Source organism: Asterias amurensis, chromosome 4 (assembly GCF_032118995.1).
Source record: "Asterias amurensis chromosome 4, ASM3211899v1".
Classification (NCBI taxonomy): Eukaryota; Metazoa; Echinodermata; class Asteroidea; order Forcipulatida; family Asteriidae; genus Asterias; species Asterias amurensis.
Window position 1 is genome coordinate 3215663 of NC_092651.1, and position 19322 is coordinate 3234984.

The 19322-nt window shown below is 38.3% G+C and overlaps 2 protein-coding genes across 2 annotated transcripts; one reads left to right on the plus strand and one right to left on the minus strand.

Annotated features, from left to right (window-relative positions):
- Positions 1-5800: 5800 nt before the first annotated feature.
- On the minus strand, positions 5801-13292 carry LOC139935776 (uncharacterized). Its single transcript, XM_071930355.1, has 4 exons — positions 13155-13292; positions 10959-12105; positions 6945-10488; positions 5801-6355 (listed from the first exon to the last, which is right to left on the minus strand). The coding sequence occupies exons 2-4, from the start codon at positions 12008-12010 to the stop codon at positions 5801-5803; spliced, it is 5151 nt and encodes a 1716-aa protein (XP_071786456.1). The 5' UTR covers positions 12011-12105; positions 13155-13292.
- A 126-nt stretch (positions 13293-13418) lies between these two features.
- On the plus strand, positions 13419-19179 carry LOC139935777 (uncharacterized). Its single transcript, XM_071930357.1, has 2 exons — positions 13419-13804; positions 14445-19179. The coding sequence occupies exons 1-2, from the start codon at positions 13514-13516 to the stop codon at positions 15576-15578; spliced, it is 1425 nt and encodes a 474-aa protein (XP_071786458.1). The 5' UTR covers positions 13419-13513; the 3' UTR covers positions 15579-19179.
- Positions 19180-19322: the final 143 nt, after the last annotated feature.

Genomic DNA, 19322 nt, shown 5'->3' on the forward strand with positions numbered 1-19322 from the left:
CTCTCGAACTTGCCCTAGGGCTTTGACTACGGCTCGATTGCCATATCATCATGCACTGAGGTATAGAATGACCTAAGCAAAATCCTTAGCAACAATCAGTCGTAGCTGTAGACACCAATTAGAAAATTGCTCACATATTATTTTATTTATTTTGTTTTATAAATCTATACCAAATGTACTGCATTTGCTCATTTTTTGTATACATGTAATCCTTGGAAATTACCAAATATTTGTTGAATAGAATCTAGAGGTGTGGACAAGTCATTATTGGTCCCACATGGTGAAATGGTTGAGTTGTGGCGGTACTCTCGCAAGATCACTGCTCTCACGCAAACTGCTGGTTGCCCGACTTCGACTCCCTGTTGAATGGGATCGTAGTCGCGAGAGCAGTATTCTCGCGACAAAACCGCGGGGAGAGTCGGAATGCTATCTTCGCGACAGGCATTTAGCAACTTGTCCAGAAGTCTAAATAGAATCGTGTTATACAAGCAATGATAATACATATATATTTTTAGTAGTAGATAAATAATTGCAGCTCAGTGTTTGGCAGACAATTTATAACGAAATATGGCATATTGTTCCATTTAATATTCATGTTACTAATCATTCAACAGTACTACTAATATATTTTATTGATGACAAATGGTTTTTTATTTTATTTGCACTAACACAATTATTGATTGCTTATAATAATGAATAGTCTTTCTATTGTTTTTTAATATTGTATTATATGAAGTATATTGTACACAGATTAATTTAGCTTTAGCTGTTTTGGTGTAACAAACGAATTGTATGTCAACTTGGTCCAATTTCATATAGCTGCTTATAAGCTCTAAAATTAGCTAAGCATAACAAAATCACGCCTCCCAGAATAAGTTTACCAGCCGAACTACCGTGCACTAGTACAATTTGTGACAAGCATCCTGCTCAACTCTGCTTAGCAGAAAAGTGTTAAGCAATATTGTTTGCTTAAGCAGCTTTATGACATTGGGCCCTGGTGTGTTTAAGGTGTCTGATAATAACTAATGTAAGAGGGAAAGCAGCCATTGAAAAGCGGTGTACTGATCAAGAAAGACTCTACAATACTCGACACACAGAAACATTGTAAAAAGCAATTTTATCTTAAAGGCAGTGGACACTATTGATAATCACTCAAAATAATTATTAGCATAAAACCTCACTTGGTAACAAGTAATGGGGAGCTGTTGATAGTACCTTGTGAGAAACAGCTCCTTCCGAAGTAATTTAGTTTTCGAGAAAGAAGTAATTTTCCACGAATTTGATTTTGAGACCTCATAATTAGATTTTGAGGTATCAAAATCAAGCATCTGAAATCACACAACTTTGTGTTACAAGGGTGTTTTTTATTTCATTCATATCTTGCAACTTTGACGACCAATTGGCTCAAATTTTTACATGTCTGTTATTTTATGCATTTATTGAGATTACACCAAGTGGGAAGACTGGTCTTTGACAATTACCAATAGTGTCCAGTGTCTTTAAGAAAATATATGTAAAAGGCATTGCGTTAAAAAGTAATAAGGATAAACTTTAAAACTTGTATACTTATTGTTATACCCAATTTCATGGCTCTGCTTACAGTAAAGGCTTGCGGAAGCATGGAATTCTGTGCTAACGTCAAGCGGATTTCACAGGGTAGCAGGGAATTTTGGCACGTGTGTGTGCGTATTCCGTGTGGTTAGGCATTCTTTGCTTACACAGCGAGCGCATAAATTTGGTGCTTGCACAGTAAAGGCTGAGTCACACTGCATCGATAACGAAACAATCACAACGCAAAGAGAACACACTCTGTTGGTTGAGTTGCTCCCACAGAATATGTCCACGCTCATTCAACCAATTGAGGGTGTGCATTTTTGACGCTTTTGATTTTGTTCTCGTTATTGAGGCCTGTGTGACCGGGCCTTTAAATGTGAATGGTGATCCTAAACGCAGAATTCAAAGACAAGCAAAGCCATGAAAGTTGGCCCTGTTGGTGTTTTGGCTTATGTGTTTTGTTGTGAGGCATAATTACATTGTGTAGCTCTTCCCCCGGTACGTTCGAATAGCTTTGACGTCATTCCAGGGGCTCACCGGGGTCAGCCCCAAGTGCCCTGCTTGTGGATTGGGTCACTTGGGGGTGACCCGAGGTGCATGCTTTTACCACGAGAGGGCGAGTGTGATCGTTCGATTAGCTCTTGTCAGGGGCTCACCCGAGTGAGCACCTTGGGGTCAACCCAGGGAAGCTAATCGAACGTCTTTGACGTCATTCCAGGGGCTCACCCAGGTCAGCCCCAAGTGCCCTGCTTGTGGATTGGGTCACTTGAGGGTGACCCGAAGTGCATGCTTTTACCACAAGAGGGCGAGTGTGATCGTTCGATTAGCTCTTGTCAGGGGCTCACCCGAGTGAGCACCGTGGGGTCGACCCAGGGAAGCTAATCGAACGTCTTTGACGTCATTCCAGGGGCTCACCCAGGTCAGCCCCAAGTGCCCTGCTTGTGGATTGGGTCACTTGAGGGTGACCCGAGGTGCATGCTTTAACCACAAGAGGGCGAGTGTGATCGTTCGATTAGCTCTTGTCAGGGGCTCACCCGAGTGAGCACCATGGGGTCGACCCAGGGAAGCTAATCGAAAGTCTTTGTTGCATTCCAGGGGCTCACCCAGGTCAGCCCCAAGTGCCCTGCTTGTGGATTGGGTCACTTGAGGGTGACCCGAGGTGCATGCTTTTACCACAAGAGGGCGAGAATGATCGTTCGATTAGCTCTTGTCAGGGGCTCACCCGAGCGAGCACCGTGGGGTCAACCCAGGCAAGCTAATCGAACGCACCCATTGTTTTATTTTGTCTCCCCACATGTTTGTATTATATCATTGAGCGTTTTTCAAGAGAAACATTTGTAATATTATCATTATATTGATTTTGTTTTGTCAGCACTTAACACCTCCAGTAAGTCGTGCCTTATTATATTCAATTAATGATTGTTTTTATAATGTTATTACCTTAATTTTAACATCTAAGGAAAAACTTTTAAATTAAGTCTAAATGCCTGCTATATAAGAAGCCATTATTATTATTAAACACCCACAATTTAATGTTTCTCAACAATTAATTAAAGCAAACTTTAATTGTAAAACTGGACAAGCTTTTATCATTTTGTTTAATAGTCGCAGAGTAGTTTTTAACAAAACATAATACAGACACAAAGCATTGTGGAGATTTTAAACAGCATTGTTGCTTTCAAATACCATAAAATTCCATGTGAGCACATGCTTTTTTGTCACATTCTGCCAAATTGTTTTTAGATGTAAAGGTACTGTTTTAACAACAATATCAAAAATATATATTTATAGATTATGTAAACAACATAACTTTCAATCAAAATGATGGAAAACAAACAAAACCAAATAGTGTAAATTTTGGTTTTTACCCATACATCGATGTGTATTAGCTTTGTATACTCAGCACTTTCCCGAGTCCTGTGAAAAATATCCGGGTGGGATTCGAACCCACGACCCCTGCAATTCTAGAACAGTGTTTGAGGTTTGCCCGGTAGCTAGAGGCAGTTTGAATCCTATGTTTTGGCAGTACACGTCGGTGTATGGGTAAAAACCAAAGCGAATATCCATTATCCCCGATGCAAATTTAACATGTATTATAAAAACCAAATAGGTTATCATAGCTTAAGTTTTGATTATGAGAGTTGATAACATTATTTATTATCATGTTCTTGAAGTAAAACAAGAGTGCGATATGTTATAAATGATGATCATGTTCTTTAAGAGTAAGAGAGCGCTTTTTAATGTTACAGTGGAAATTTGCATAAAGGTTGAATAATAAAATAAGAGGCTAGCTGCATTTTTATATAAGAATTATAAAGTATGTGTATGTGTATGTAACTTTATTTTGTATGTTTTGCAACCCTTTGAAATGTACTTGGATTGGAATATCATCACTGTTAATTTTTATCCTAAATTGATTTGAGAAATCTAACATGTTAAAAAGAAGACCTGTTCAGCCAATACTTCATCTACACCACTCAAATTTAAGTCAAAATGGGTCATAGAATTGTGGGTCCAAATATTGCCATTCGAGCCTGTGTGGTACAATTTATCTAGATTTATTTTGAGATAACCTGTAATATGTATTTTCCCAAAAGAAAGCCTGTCAGACCATGGAGGAATAAATTTATTCCTCCATGGTCAGACGGAGACACAAAACTGTCACTAAGTTTGTGTATATTATTTGAACAATTGCAAAAAACATTTACAAGAACAGCAAACAGCAGTCGATAAGTTGTCAGACACTTAATATTTTGTGCAGATCACAACACGCGTACACCTGTTGACAAAAGCCACGCTTTATGCAAATTCTTAAACTTTTGGTCATCAGCACTTTCCTCATGGGGGTGTTTGTCCTCCGTTTATTTTATTATCTTCTGTGTGAAGGTCCTTTTAGATGTATTTTTGTTATTTTTATGACAATTTCTTATTAACAAAAAAATAGTCGGTTTTGATTAGTAAAATCTAAAAGAAACAATAAAACGGAAATTAGTTATTTGGGGAAACTAAACACCTAGGATTCATCACACACCCCTGCAGCGTAATGCAATCGTCCAAGAAGACACGTGGGTTGGGGCCCGGGGGGAGGGTCACTGAGCAGACGACATTTGCCGATATTTACCTGTATTTGGCACGCTCATGGATTTTTACCTCGTTTCCTTTGGGAAAATGGACGATTTGGACCACAGTTTCCTTTGAATTATGTCGAAATGGAGGATTGTGAACACTCAAGAAGGGATATATTTATGTGGTAAGTGTTTGACGTCTATTTTTATGTCTCTTTAGACACTGAAAAGGGGGGGAAATAACATTGCATTATTGACACCGGGAAATCACACTCGGCTCCAAGTTGGCAAGCTTGCTTGTATTTTTGTCACAAGTGTTTAAAAAAACAAACCACTGGTACTATTTTGTTGTTAGAACGTACGTTATGTATGGGGGTTTTATTAGAAGGGATTTTTTATGTGGCAGTGGTAAGGGTTTGGCAATTATTTTGTATGGTATTTTTAGATACCGAAATAAGAAAAACACTTTGCATTGCCAATAAATTGATGTCCATAAAAATTTCACTCGGCTCCGATAACGTGCACTTGGCTTGCTTGTATTTTTTTTCACTTCACTAGTTGTGTTTTTAGAACGTACGTTAAGTCTCAATAATTCACTAGAAAGGATTTGTTTATGTGGAAAGAGTCGACTGACATCTTATTTAATAATTCTTTAGATACTGAAAAAAAAAAGAGGGAAAAAAAACATTGCATTGCCAATTATTGACCCACACACGGGAAAATAATGACATTGGGCTCAGATAACGTACGTTTGGCGAGCTTGGTTGTATTTCGGTTTCTACACTGTTGTAGCCTGTGTTTAAAAACACTACTCTTCATTGTATGCATTGCCCTTAATTGGTTCTTTTATTAACATTTTTGCATTTGAATTGACTGCCAAACACAATTGTTATGAAGTATGTGCCCAATTGACTGTGTTCCATTTTTTTGAATGCACCAACCTTAGTTCGACGCTAACGTCCACCACAATGAAAGCTAGTATTTGAATATTTATCAAAGATAGACTAATGTTGTCATGACTGAGGAAGTGGGGTTAAGAATTACATTATCATGTGGTTCCTATTTAAGTCCACATAGGCAAATACTTTTCCCTGCTAATGCATTTAAATTTGTGAATAAATCGTATAAAGCAAGTTGTATCAGTATAGTGTACATTGTGTGCACACGATAATATTGCCGTTTCACAGTGATGTCGCCCTCTGTTGTTGTCTTGTGTTGTATCTTCTCCTTGGTGTTACGGGCATTGAGCGGCGAGTCTGTCCTTTCTTGCTACACTTCTCAAGTTTGTTTGTGTTTTCTAATGATTCAGATATTTGTGTGACATGCCCGGTGTTAACTGTTGTATCTAGCCTTTGGGGATCAGATACACTTGAATAATTTTGTTCATTATCAGAATTATTTCTTGAAAAGTTGCCTTTCACATTGTCGTTTGTTTCCCCCTTGCATTTATTCTGCAAAATTGGCAGTGCATTTAATTTATCATTAGGACTCGACTTAGCACTTTTGGGAAACTCATTACTGCAAGTCATATCCAAATCTCCGGTCTGTGGTGAAAGACTTTGTTTGTTGTTGTTGCTGACTCCTGATATAGTCGGCTCAGTGTCAGGCTTCACCGCTGCATTTGTTGTCTTCAGTGAACTCGATGAGATATTGTCTTGGTCTTTTCTAAATCCCCCAGTCTTTGGATTCGATGATGTTGTCTGAACTTTGTCGCCTTTTCTATTCTCAAGTTCCGTCTGTAAGGAAATTGTGTTAACAGAAGGAGTAAACTAGTGACATTGTTTTAAAGCAGCTGAGCTAGTAACATTTGTTTATTTGATAAAAAAATTATATATATTTTTTTTTTTCCAACATAACTATTTTTTGTCGTAATCTTTTTTTTTCCCAAAACAAGCCACAAGTAATTAATATATAAAATAGTTATTATCATACCCATCCCTCATCTAAAACCATTTTAGGCAAGCCATAGGATACCAGGGGCAAATTGCATGAAACTGTTTAGCAGAAAATAGTACGGTTCAATTTTATCTGCTATAAAGCACAAATTTTGCGGGGCACTAATCTAATCTATTTTTGTTAAGCAATACTTTCCTGTGCTTAGCAAGTTCTTGTGCTTACAGGCTTTGTGAAATTGAGCCCTGGTCCCAATTTCATAAAGCCTGTAAGCACACAAAAAACGCACTAAGCACATACAAGTGTTGCTTAACAGGAACTGGTTACCACCCAAGACTAAATTAATCTTAACTCCTTGTTAAATCCACCAGGTATGTTTTTCCAAAACAATCTAAGAGGATGATATGAAACATAAATTGTTGTAAGTTTTACCCTGCATGTTGGAGAACTGTTGTGTGGTATTAGCTCTGGTAAAGAAGACTCATTCATTTGTGGGAATTCCGGGTCTTTCTTATCCCTTTCACAAGGCTCCAGTGATGAATATTCATGATCAATATTTGCATATTCTTCTTTAACTCCACATTCTTTATGCGTCTGTTGGGCTCCTTTGAATGTGTCACTCTCCTGTTGCATGCTATTGGGACTTGTGGATGAGTTTTCTTTTGAAGTATGAGAGTTATCAAGATTCTCATCGGCACCAACTGTTTTCTCATCGGCCACAACTGTTTTCTCATGGGTCACAACTGTTTTCTTATTGGCCACAATTGTTTTCTTATGGGCCACAACTGTTTTCTCATCGGCCACAACTGTTTTCTCATCGGCCACAACTGTTTTCTCATCGGCCACAACTGTTTTCTCATCGGCCACAATTGTTTTCTCATGGGCCACATTTGTTTTCTCATTGGCCACAACTGTTTTCTCATCGGCCACAACTGTTTTCTCATCGGCCACAACTGTTTTCTCATCGGCCACAACTGTTTTCTTATTGGCCACAATTGTTTTCTTATGGGCCACAACTGTTTTCTCATCGGCCACAACTGTTTTCTCATCGGCCACAACTGTTTTCTCATCGGCACCAACTGTTTTCTCATCGGCCACAATTGTTTTCTCATGGGCCACATTTGTTTTCTCATTGGCCACAACTGTTTTCTCATTGGCCACAATTGTTTTCTCATTGGCCACAACTGTTTTCTCATTGGCCACAACTGTTTTCTCATCGGCCACAACTGTTTTCTTATTGGCCACAACTGTTTTCTTATTGGCCACAACTGTTTTCTCATCGGTCACCACTGTTTTCTCATGGGTCACAACTGTTTTCTCATTGGCCACAACTGTTGTTCCTTTGGAGTGTACATCGATAACGGTATTCGTACTGGTTCCTGTGGTTTGTTCATCAATAGATACGTCTTCAGAAATTAAAGTATTTAATGAAGAGTACGACTCCGTAATATGATAATCGTTGTACATGTCACTAGTTTTCGTGCTGATGTCTGACATTTTCTGTTTGTGATCTTGTCCGTCTTCAATCACCGACGCCTTCGTGATGCTCGACTGACATTGTGAGTCTTTGATGTCGAGTTCTCCATTCTCAATATCCTTCTGTTTCTGGCTGTTCACATCAGGATGGTTTCCATTATCATTGTTAGTGACAATCAGTTCATCTTCACCGATTAGAGACGTGGAATTGGGTAAAACTGGGCAGATTTTCTGCTCTGCGTTTCTTTTTTTCTCAGTTGGTTTGACCCGCGGAGGTTTGAGAACGATTCTCAATTTCCATTGATCCCCTCTTACAGATGTTCTAGTTGTTCTATTTCCTTTGCTTGTCTCAACCGCAGTTAATTTATCCTTTTTCTGATCTCTCTCAATACAGTAGTTTTCTTCATAATCCAGCTGATTTACAATAGTTTTTGATGATGACACACATCTGTGTACGCCATTTGTCTTGTTGTCGCATTGTGAAGTTTCACACGTTGTCTTCTTTAATGCGGATGCAGGTTTTACTTTTCGATGGCGCTTCTTCACTGTTGGTATTATTGCAGTCTCATACTTTGAACCCATACAGTCAGATTCACTTTTTGAAGCATTTTTAGTTGTTGTCTTGTGTTTCGACCTGCTTTTCCTTTTACAAGCTTTGTCAGTGTCTGCTTCCTTTGGTGTGCAATTTGCGTAAGACGCTTTCTCGTCAATGCGTTTGTGTTTTTCCCTTTGATGTTTATGAGCCTTTTTCCTTGTCTTACGTTTGAGTTCATTGTCAATCATTTCCATGTTCGGGCCCTTTGTTGATTCTTTATGTCTGTGCTTTTTATGTTTTCGATGTTTTGCTGTATTTAGTGGTGACAATGACCGTCTAGCTTGCTTGTCTCCTCTGCGTTTGCTTTCTGCCTTCTTGAGGAGGTAGTCACCATTTTGTTTCTTATCTGATGTTAAGTCTCCCTCTTCCATTGACGTATTTAAGATACTTGGGTTAGCTTGTGGAACATCCTCAACTTTTCTTAAGAACTCTTCAACATCCTCAGCGCAATTCACCAAGTTGGATTTCTTCCAAGGGGGAAATAGATGACAGAGGAGGTTCCACATTTTCGTTTCTGGGATTAAGTCAAGAGAAACCAGATCAAGGGTGTCATCAAACCGAATAATTGGCTCAAGTGTTCTTCGGTATCGTTGACTTGTGTTGTCAGGTTGTTTGCAAGCAAGTGACGTTTTTCGAAGAAGTTTCTGCTGTTCGTACTTTTCTTCTAATTGTCTGATGTTTTCATCTTTGTTTTGGGGGAGTGGGACTTTTTCTGCCTTTGTGTCGGTGAGCGTTTCATGCGTGCCACTTGAACTGCACTTTGGAACACGTCTCACTTGGTGGGCGTTTTTTGCAACTGTGCCATTGCCTGGCATGTTTGGTCTTTTCGGTGAACTAATAGCTTGCGAATTATCAAATCTGTTCCCCAATGACGAAGACCTTAGCTGCTGTTCCTTCCCTTTCCTCCGAATATCAGCGTCAATGATGAAATCAGACAGTAGGTCAGGTAAAGGATTTTGTTGTAGTTTTTGGTTCCTCGCCACTTCCTCGTAAAGATCGTCCATGCCTTGTGGGTCGTTTGATAAAAGATGTTGCATGAAGCGGTTCTCAATGAACCGATCAAGGTTCATCATGGTGTAATTAAAATGCTTCATCATTTTACAGAGTGTTGAGTTCCCTGGACGGTCAGAAACCTGTGTCAGTTTGGGTTTTACAGGTGAAAGAACCGGATACAACCTTCTGTTAAGTATTGGCACCAACGCAGTGCCGACAATGTTTCGTTCCAAGTTTGTTGTTCTCTTTGATTTGGGTGTGGTCTCCGTTGAAAACATTCGCTGTTGAGACGCATTGGTCTTCAACTGGTGCCCATCTTGCCTAGAAACTGGAGAAGTGATGGAACCCACTTTTGGACCCTGTCTTCTTTCCAAGTTTGTTGTTGGAACCTTTGATTCGGGTGTGGTCTCTCTTGAAAACAACTTGTGCTGTGACATCTCGGTCTTCAACTGGTGCCCATCTAGCCTAGAAACTGGAGAAGTGATGAAATCTCCTTTCATGTCCTGTCTTCGTTCCAAGTGTGTTGTTGGAACCTTCGATTTGGGTGTGGTCTCTCTTGAAAACAACTTCTGCTGTGACATATCGGTCTTCAACTGGTGCCCATCTTGCCTAGAAACTGGAGAAGTGGTGAAACCCACTGTGTGAGCCTGTAGTACTGATACAGTGGATGGCGATACGATGGTTGTGTTTTGTACCTTTTGGTTCGTTGGGGTAGAGGGGTTCTTTGGGGTGGAGGGTTTTGTGGGGGTCGTAGGGTTGGGGTGTATACCCAAAGGAACAATGTTGTAACTCGGCCATCCATACTGAGCCCTCTCTGCGTTTGTCATTGTATTCCAACGGTGATAAAGAAGCCCCGTGATCTGTTGATCATTTGCTTTGGGAATCATCCCCCTCAGAAACATCGAGTATTTGCTGGAGAAGACGAAAATATAACGAAAGAAAGATTGCTTATTGTTTTAGATTTGTTTTTGTATAGTGACTATTTACGATGATCAAGTTCTTTTTAAAACTCTAAAACTCAGGGCCAAATATATACTTCAAAGAATTTCTTTGTGTAATGAAAATTTGTCAAAGACCAATATTCGCACTTGCACTGTGAACATTTAGGGCAAGAAAATAGAAAAAACACCTTTGCTCCACAAAAGTGTGTTCTTTCATCTGCCTATAACAAAATCGTTTCAGCTGAATTATTTTCATATTTGAGTGTAAAAAATACCTATTTAAAAAAAACCTATACGTTACTTCAGAGGGAACCGTTTCTCACATATCCACATCTCTCCATTACTCTTTACCAGGGTCGTTTTATGCTAACAATTTTTTTGGGGACAGTGTCCAGTGCCTTTAAATTATACAAATGAGTAAGACTAATAATATACGTTTACCTTGCCCACTTGGTGTACGCCTCGACAGCAGAAATTATTGCAGGATTTGTAGATGATTTTACATCTGATGCTTGTTGTTTGACTGCATTACTATGAAGAGGTGTCGTCACTGTCGAGGTTGCGAAATTTGCCTTATCTCCATGGATGATGTTTCTTATGGATGATAGTATTAAGTTCTGTTGAATCTGTTGCTGTTGCTGTGGGGATAGGACGATTATTGTCCTCTTACTTGATGTTGTTGCCGTTTCTTGTTTCCTCATTGGTATTCCAGATGAGGATGACGTGGATGAGGATGACGTGGGTGATGCTATTGGCGTCTTCGTGTGGATGTTGTTAAGACAATCAGTGATTGGCAAAGATTTCTCGATAGTGCATTTTGCCTGTTTGGATGTTGGTGAGAAAGTTGGACAAACCACATCACATTTAGAAGAAACACATGCTGTAGATGAAACACCTGCTTTACAACTCTGTAACGAATCTTGAGAGGTTTGTCTATGTGGCTTTGAAGACACCTCCATTTCAGAAACGGGTGTATTTCCCTGATGAGGTTTCACAACCATTTCTGACCCGCTCATTGGGCGGGGGGAGTTTTTAGCGATTTTTGTACAAGGGGAAGTTCTCGCACATGAGCTTTGCTGGTGGAGCAAAGATGGCGTCTTGTCACAACAATTGAAGTTTATTTCTTTGCTCGAAGTCCCTGGTGTTTCCGAACTGATTATATCAGAGCCCATCTTGGTAGCAGCAATGTTACACACAACTTTGGTCTCACACGAATATGACAACGTATCCTTAACAGCCGAAAAATCAGGAAGGTTTTTGACGGTTTTCATTGTCTCAGTTGTGTTCAAAATGGTCGATGTATTTTGTAGCATATTTTTGTCACTAGCTGCAATTGCTCTGACTGGTGTGACGTTAGCATCCTCACTGGGTTGGTGAATGGTCGCCTGTTTGTAGACATTGCCTGTAGCCCTCTCTGGTTGCGACCCAAGAGGTACATTTAAGGCACATTTATCGGCAGTCCTTGAAGAGGTTACTGCACGGCTACTCATCATACAATGCTGGTCTTTTCTCTTCTCTGCCTGTTGGTGTATTGATGATTTAGCTTGTAGGTAGAGTGTCGAGTTTGCTCCAAGTATCTTTCTTCAAACTTTTTTTGGTGTTAGCAATTGGAAAACAAATACATTATTTTACAAGAAGTGTCAATATAATAGTTCATACTGGAAAATATGCATCAGACATGATGCGATCATATGAATATTTATTACTTCAATTGTTTTTCGAGAAGAATATATGAAGGTTGTTTAATCATTCGTATTTTAAATTTGTTCACAGCTCGGACTGACGCTTTCTCGGCACTGCATGGAGGATGAAGGACTTGGGCTACATTGCTTGGATGTCAGGTAAGCCTATAATGGTTACAACTTTCTCACTACCGCAATTAACAATTTGTCGTTTTGGTTGATTCCATGTGCTCACAAGTCAATAATCGTGATAATACTAGTAAATCATTTCAGATTGTAAAGAAAAGAAAACAATTTTTTTTTAATACAAAGATAGCCTTTTTTAGGCAAATAGGACTTTTCTATTTCTGTTGCGCAAGCGATGTGCCTTCTTCCATCACAAAGACCGGAAAATACTTGGTAGAAGTCTCACATCTCTTTACTACAGTAATAAGGGAAATAATGCATTGACTCTTGAACTTTCGTCTTCTGCTCAAGTTGATATTGGGAGTCCCAGCGATAATCGTTATTTTTTTCTCTCCCTCAAAATGAAAACATCCCTACTCCAATGTAATTTTCTAAACGTCCGAGTATCAGTCTTGAAAACGTCCCTACACTTTCTCGGCAAATAGGTCTCATCCGTTGGCTGAGTAATTTGGCCTTCTTCCATCACAAAGATCGTAGGTTTAACACAACTAAACAATATTGGTTCGAGTTTTCCTTTTTTTTAGCTACACAAATATGTTGGTTAATCCAGAAAGTTTTAACTGAACACGAATCCAAATATTATAGGGAAAAACTTAAAAAAATAACTTGTGCTATAGAAAGGTTTGCAGTAAACACCATGTAATGATAATCTGTAAATGAGTTGGGGCTTTGGTTTGAAATTTAGAAGTTTTTTATTTCCAAGAAAACTAAGTAAAAATCATAAAATATTTCGCTTTAGGAAGAGCTCAAAGGTTTTGTTTCAACCTACCTTTTTCTGTGTACGTTCTGAGCATTGAGGCTTGCATAACTTCAAGATTGTCGGATGTCTTCATGCCCTGCAAGCAATCCCGTCACAATGATCCTTTTGTCAATGTAGTCTACATAATTATTTAAGAATTTTATGTTGATGTCAAAACCCGCGAAATTCTGTTTCGCGGGTGTTTTATAGTAATTTCGAACGCACGGACGCGTCCGCGTTCAAAGCGCAACGCTCACGCGGGTGCGAAAGTATTTGAAAAAGTCATGACGAAATGTTAACATTCAGCATGCATGATTCTTATCATTTGAACTTGTTACTATTGAACCTTTTAAAAAACTGTCAATTTGCGAGATAACTCAACCACAATCATGTCGAGTGACGAGAGTTTCGATTTCATTGAGGAGGACGATAGTTCAGCCGAGTACGTAGCGGCCCTTCCAAGCGCAGTGCTTAGCGTCCATACCAAACTACTGAAAAACTTAGATAATAACCTAATCGAATCAGTCGATGACCCCGAGCTCTATGTAAGAATTAAGGTTGGGTCTTTCATCAAGTCGACTGCCACTGTCATAGTTGAGAAAGATGAGAAAATAGTACTGGATGATCTCAAACACTTCTCCATTAAAGTGTCGAGGAAACGTTCCGACCCATCAAATGAGGTAAATATATTATTAGTTTCTTGATACGAAATAAACTTCCATCCAAAATACATGGATGATGTAGCCTAGTCGATACTAAACATGCTACTATTACTAAACGAGTTTTGTAATCAAGAAAACAGTGATGGAAAATGTACTTATTTTATTAGAAATATATCATTTATTAACGAAGGCTTAAACCATATTTTGCAAAGGGGTATATGAATGGTGAAGTCACTTTTTCGAATCATTTGAATCATCATTCGGGAAATTAACATGGGAGGAAAGGGAGTTTATTCAGAAGAGGGCGCTATCACTATCAGAATATTATTTGTACACAGTTCTCCGTATGGGGGAGGGGTGTGGGGGGGGGCATAATCTCCTATCGCATCGCCGTCTTTGTTTTACTAGAGACGCCATCATGGGATGTCTTGATAATTTTTATTAATATAATGGGAAGGATTCCACACAGCACTGATTCGTCAGAGAATGAGTTATCAGTATTACCATGGTGATTTATATTTTGACATCATACTTTGCTAAGCGGTTAAGATCGATTTACATTTAAGATAAGGTAAATTTTACCTCCAGAAATCGGCTTCCAGCTAATGACAACTTTCAAATCAAGCTATATTAATGTTCACATCTCATTCCCCAACAGGTTCGTTTCGACTTAGTCCTCGTGGAGAGCCCTCATGTGCATAGAATCGTTGGCCACAAAGACATGCATCTGTATGACATCATTAAGAGTTTGTATGTAGCCGGGTCACACGACCTTCAGTACAGACATAAAACCATTGCTGTACTTGATCTCGAGATGTGCTTCACTTATGGTATATTCGGTTATGGGTGCTGTCATCAGCTTCAAAACAGACAAAAGAATATTTCAGACATTGTCAGTCACTCACTTCTCCTTCGAGTTGAACCGCCCAACAACAGATGCCAGCCAAATGCCGGCCATGTGATGACATCAATGCCTATTGGTCATCCGGACTTTATCAACTTCACCGTCAAGAGTGATCTTGGGTCATCCACTACCTCTGCTTCAAATACTCCTGGTGTTTTCAGTGGTTTGAAGATGCAGGAACCCGTAGTTCTGACTCGTACTATGAGGAAGAGATTGAACCGGATCCAGACGGATTTTTCCCAGCTTGGGAACCGCGTGCAAAGGAAGAGATTCCTCGAGAGGCTCATTCTCCAGAACATTCACGACCACCAAGCCTTGGATACTGACTCAAACGCCCCCAACGACAGAGACACTCGGCCAGAATCATCAGCAGGACCCGGGCGGATTGGTGAAAAAAATGAAGACAAGGTTCGCGTGAATGACGAAACGTATGGTACTGACAGCGACTATGCCGAGTCAGCCACTGACCTGAATGAATTGATGAACGCCATGTTGATGAATGCGCCTGGTCTTGTAAGCAGAGGCACAGCTCGACCTAGACAACTCTCTCTACTAAGCATTGGAGAGGAAAACTCAGACGCAGATCTCACAGATGATGAACTGACAAATCCTACAGTTAGTGCCACAGCCACCATAAGTAGTGCACAAGAATCGTCATCAGTCGAACCAAGAGAAAGAAGAAGAAGTACACTCACAGAATTACCAGGGATGTTGATCCGATCATTCGCCAACCGGATTAATTCATGGAAGTCGAACCGTAACCGGCCCAATGTGAGAGAGACACCAGTGGTCATAGCAGAGGGACAACCGTCCCCACAGCCGACTGATTGGAGCTCGTTCTCCATGGCAAGATTCAGAAATCGGATGGCCAAACATGACGCTGACTGAGAATGACATTTCATTTTTGTTTTAATGAATTCTAACTTCAAAATTCAATAAACGCTTTCTCCTCGGGTTAAATATGTCCTCTAAAAGAAGAAGCATGTTTTAAATTAATAAAAAGGGAATATAATTCGATTATACTTATAGGCATCGATGGTTGGCAATACTTGTTCTCATCACCAATACAAGTCACTTGCGGAATTTCAAAGACATTGCAGTGTATGCCATTTAAATAAGATGGTACTTTTGTTGTATTTAAATGCAGCGTATATCTTTGGTTTTTGTTACTTTTCGTTTGTTTTAAACATACAAATGAAGATAGTACAAATGAAGAATAAACCCCGATAAGAAAACACAATCTGAGAAGCGTTACGCGGTATCGCTTCTCAGATTCAAACTGTGAGGCATAAAAAACTGTTAGCTTTTTACAAAACAACCTCACCTCGAAGTAAAATGTAACGGTATCTAACCAAATGTTTTTACAGCCATTACTTTTAAGAGTGATTACTGAACGTATACATTACATAATTTTGAGGGATAGCTCCTATATAAAATAAACAATCACTCTTCGTTTTTCTCATTGATTTATGTTTTAATTCTTACTCACTCTGAACTTTATGTAATAACACACAGTTTCCCCTTTAAGGTTACAGAAGTGATTATAAAATCTATCCGTATACAAATGTATTGTGTGAACTAAATATACACTACTTGAAAATATATAAGCCAAGGTGTGAAAGAGTAATTACATATATTTGTATGGGCCTATAAAATGCATGAACATATACACTGTGCTTTTACTATGTGGAAACAAGAACAACCATAATCCCTAAACAAAAAGTTACAGTTTGTACAATGAATTTCAGAAAACATGATTCTGGTAAAAAAGATAAAATTGAAAATATTGAGCCAATGTTAAAGGAATATTACAGATTCGGATTTTGCTAACAAAACAGTTGCTGGCAGTGTAAGCACTTTGTGTAAACCACCATATAAACTGACAACCTGTACAAGTTTGAAGTTGGTCGGCCATCTTGGTCAAAACCCGATTCAAATGTCTTTAAAAAAACGCTCACTGAGCGATAAACTCCTTATTTATTCCTCATCAAATATGGCATTTTAGACATAATTATTTCAAGGGATGTTTTCTACCATCATCATCGTGTAGACCGTGTATTTGTATGTAAATCTGTGATCTTAGACGAGTTTTTTTTTTAATAACAGTTCTGTAATGTTCCTTTAACTCAAGAATTGAGTGAAATTAAAGTTGAAGATTGTACTCGTACATTATAAATGCAGTTTCATTCATTCTAAACTCTGGTATATATAATGCCCATTCGTTATTTAAGAAGGTGAAGGGAGCAATGCATGTAATAACGCCAAAAAGTTTAACGCGTTACATTCTGATTTGTAAATTTTTTGCAGCGATTTTCTATATATACAAGAACATTTCTCAAAAAATACCGCTCGAACCGTTTCGTATATACAGAATAATTTGTACACTAAATATAATTATGTAATTGAATATTTGATTGCGAAACTAAAGAGGAAGCACTAAATGTAACATACTTAAACATAATATTGTCAATAAATCCTAGAAAATACACTTAAATTATACTTTCCAAAGTTCGTATGAAAATACCATTTTGCACCTACAATTATGATTATCAAGTATAGTGTACACAGCGTGATATTCTATTATACAATGCAGCATTTGTCTTCGCAGAATTCAAGAAAGTAAAACACGAAAATTATTTGCTGCAAATAAAATTATTAGCAAATACCATCGAATTTCATTCAGTAACACACATTGTTATACATGACAAATGCTCAGTGCAAATTAACCCCAGTTCAGAAATTGTCACAACATTTGAATTGAATATTTCATATGTTTTGCAAGATGGAACATATTTAGCAAAGGCCATCGGATTTCATTCAGTAACACAAATTGTTACGTATGCCATATACATGACAAATGTTCAGTACAAAATGAACCTCATCAAAAGATTTCACGACATGAATATTTATCATGTTTTGCAAGATGGTACATATTTAGCAAAGACCATCGCATTGTTACTAAAACATTGTTACAGATGCTATGTACGACAATGGCTCAGAGCAAATTAACCTCAGTTCAGAAATTGTCAAATTGAGCATTAAATATGTTTTGCAAGATGGAACATTATATATAAAGCAGCTGCTATAAAATGGAAACTATATTTCATTACTGTATAAATCCAATCTGCAGTCCTACTTGTTTTTAAAAGCACGAAGCTTCTAATAAAGGCAAAGTAAACCTTTTGTTTTTGAGCCATTTGATTGTTTTTAATGCCATCTGAACATTTCAATTCAAAAGGTGGTCTTGTTTTTAAGATATCGCCGAAAATCCGGAGCAATATTATGTCCACGTTATAGGAAAAATAAGCCCCCAAATAGGAATTCACAATCTGAGAAGAGTTACGGAAATTTTTGGTGCACAAAAAATTGTAACCTTTTTACATAGCCACATACTTCGAAGTGAAATGCTTCTGAAAATGCTTTCTACTATCAAACGCTGCTGTATAGGCTTCTAACCAAAGGTTTTTATTTCCATTAATTTTAAGTGTGATTACCAAACTATACCTTTCCTTTAAACTCTAAAATCATTGACTTTGTTTGAACAAATAAAACACTACACCACGTGCAGTAAAGAAACTAATAGTTAACGCATGTATGTAAACATACTTTGGCTAAAATATTGTGGCAACTGATTTAAGAAAACATTGATAAATCGTTTAAACAAAGTTCTGAAATAAAAAATAATATTTGATACTTCTGATGATCATGTCATTATATTATTTCTCATGTCAATGAACACAGTGGTCTATAAACAGCATAAGCAATAATTTGTATGATTTAAAAAAAATTTAAAATGCGATGCGTCTCGTGACATAGCTTCAATATAAATTCGTATGCTGGAGCCTTGGCTCACGATGTAATTTTGTTTTCAGGCAATTTAATGAAATCAACTGCACCATCACATGTTCATAAAAAGGAGCAATAATATCCTCAAGGAACAATTTAGAAATTTTGAATGTGAAGGAGTCTCATGTTTAAAACACCACTGTGCATCACTGCAAACATTTAGTTGAGCCGCCAAAGTTAATAACATGAATACAATGCGAACACAAAAATATATACGCTACAGATACATTTATTTCGTCAACCGAGTGCCCCCTAGAAAAAGTGCACTAAATTTTCCCCCAAACGAGGCACCCTAAACCCAAAAGCTCTAAATATTTACGAATTTCAGACTAATCAGAGAACTTTCAATGTTACACCTACTATTTAAGCGATTGGCGAGCTTCGCGCTAATTAAAGACCAATCTAGGCCCTACTGGTGGATGATTACTGAAACAGATAAAATGCTGTCATACTGGCCAACACAATGTTAGGGCCCAATTTCATAAAGCTATTTAAGCAGAAAATATTGCTTAACAAGTTTTTGTTCGGCAACAATGATCAAGTTACAAGTAACAAGTTGTACACGTGATATGATATTTTTGCTGGTAACCTAATTCTGTAAGCATAACTTTGTTGTGCTAAGCTACCTTTCGTGCGTTAGCAGTCCTACCTGGTAACCTTTTTCTGGTAGGCATGTCTTTTGTGCTTAGCTAGCTTTTGTACTTATGAGCAGCTCTATGCAATTTGGCCCTGACGTTGTTTGCGTTTTACTCTCTTTCTCTCTCACAATTGCTGTTGTTTTTATAA

Bases quoted from the DNA above. Each gene is read 5' to 3' on its own strand.
- LOC139935777 (XM_071930357.1), top strand. From the start codon at position 13,514: ATGTCGAGTGACGAGAGTTTCGATTTCATTGAGGAGGACGATAGTTCA. The intron at 13,805-14,444 runs GTAAATATATTA...ATTCCCCAACAG, and splicing joins GTTCCGACCCATCAAATGAG to GTTCGTTTCGACTTAGTCCT.
- LOC139935776 (XM_071930355.1), bottom strand. From the start codon at position 12,010: ATGATGAGTAGCCGTGCAGTAACCTCTTCAAGGACTGCCGATAAATGT. The intron at 10,489-10,958 runs GTAAACGTATAT...CGTCTTCTCCAG, and splicing joins GCGTACACCAAGTGGGCAAG to CAAATACTCGATGTTTCTGA. The intron at 6,356-6,944 runs GTAAAACTTACA...ATTTCCTTACAG, and splicing joins ACAGTTCTCCAACATGCAGG to ACGGAACTTGAGAATAGAAA.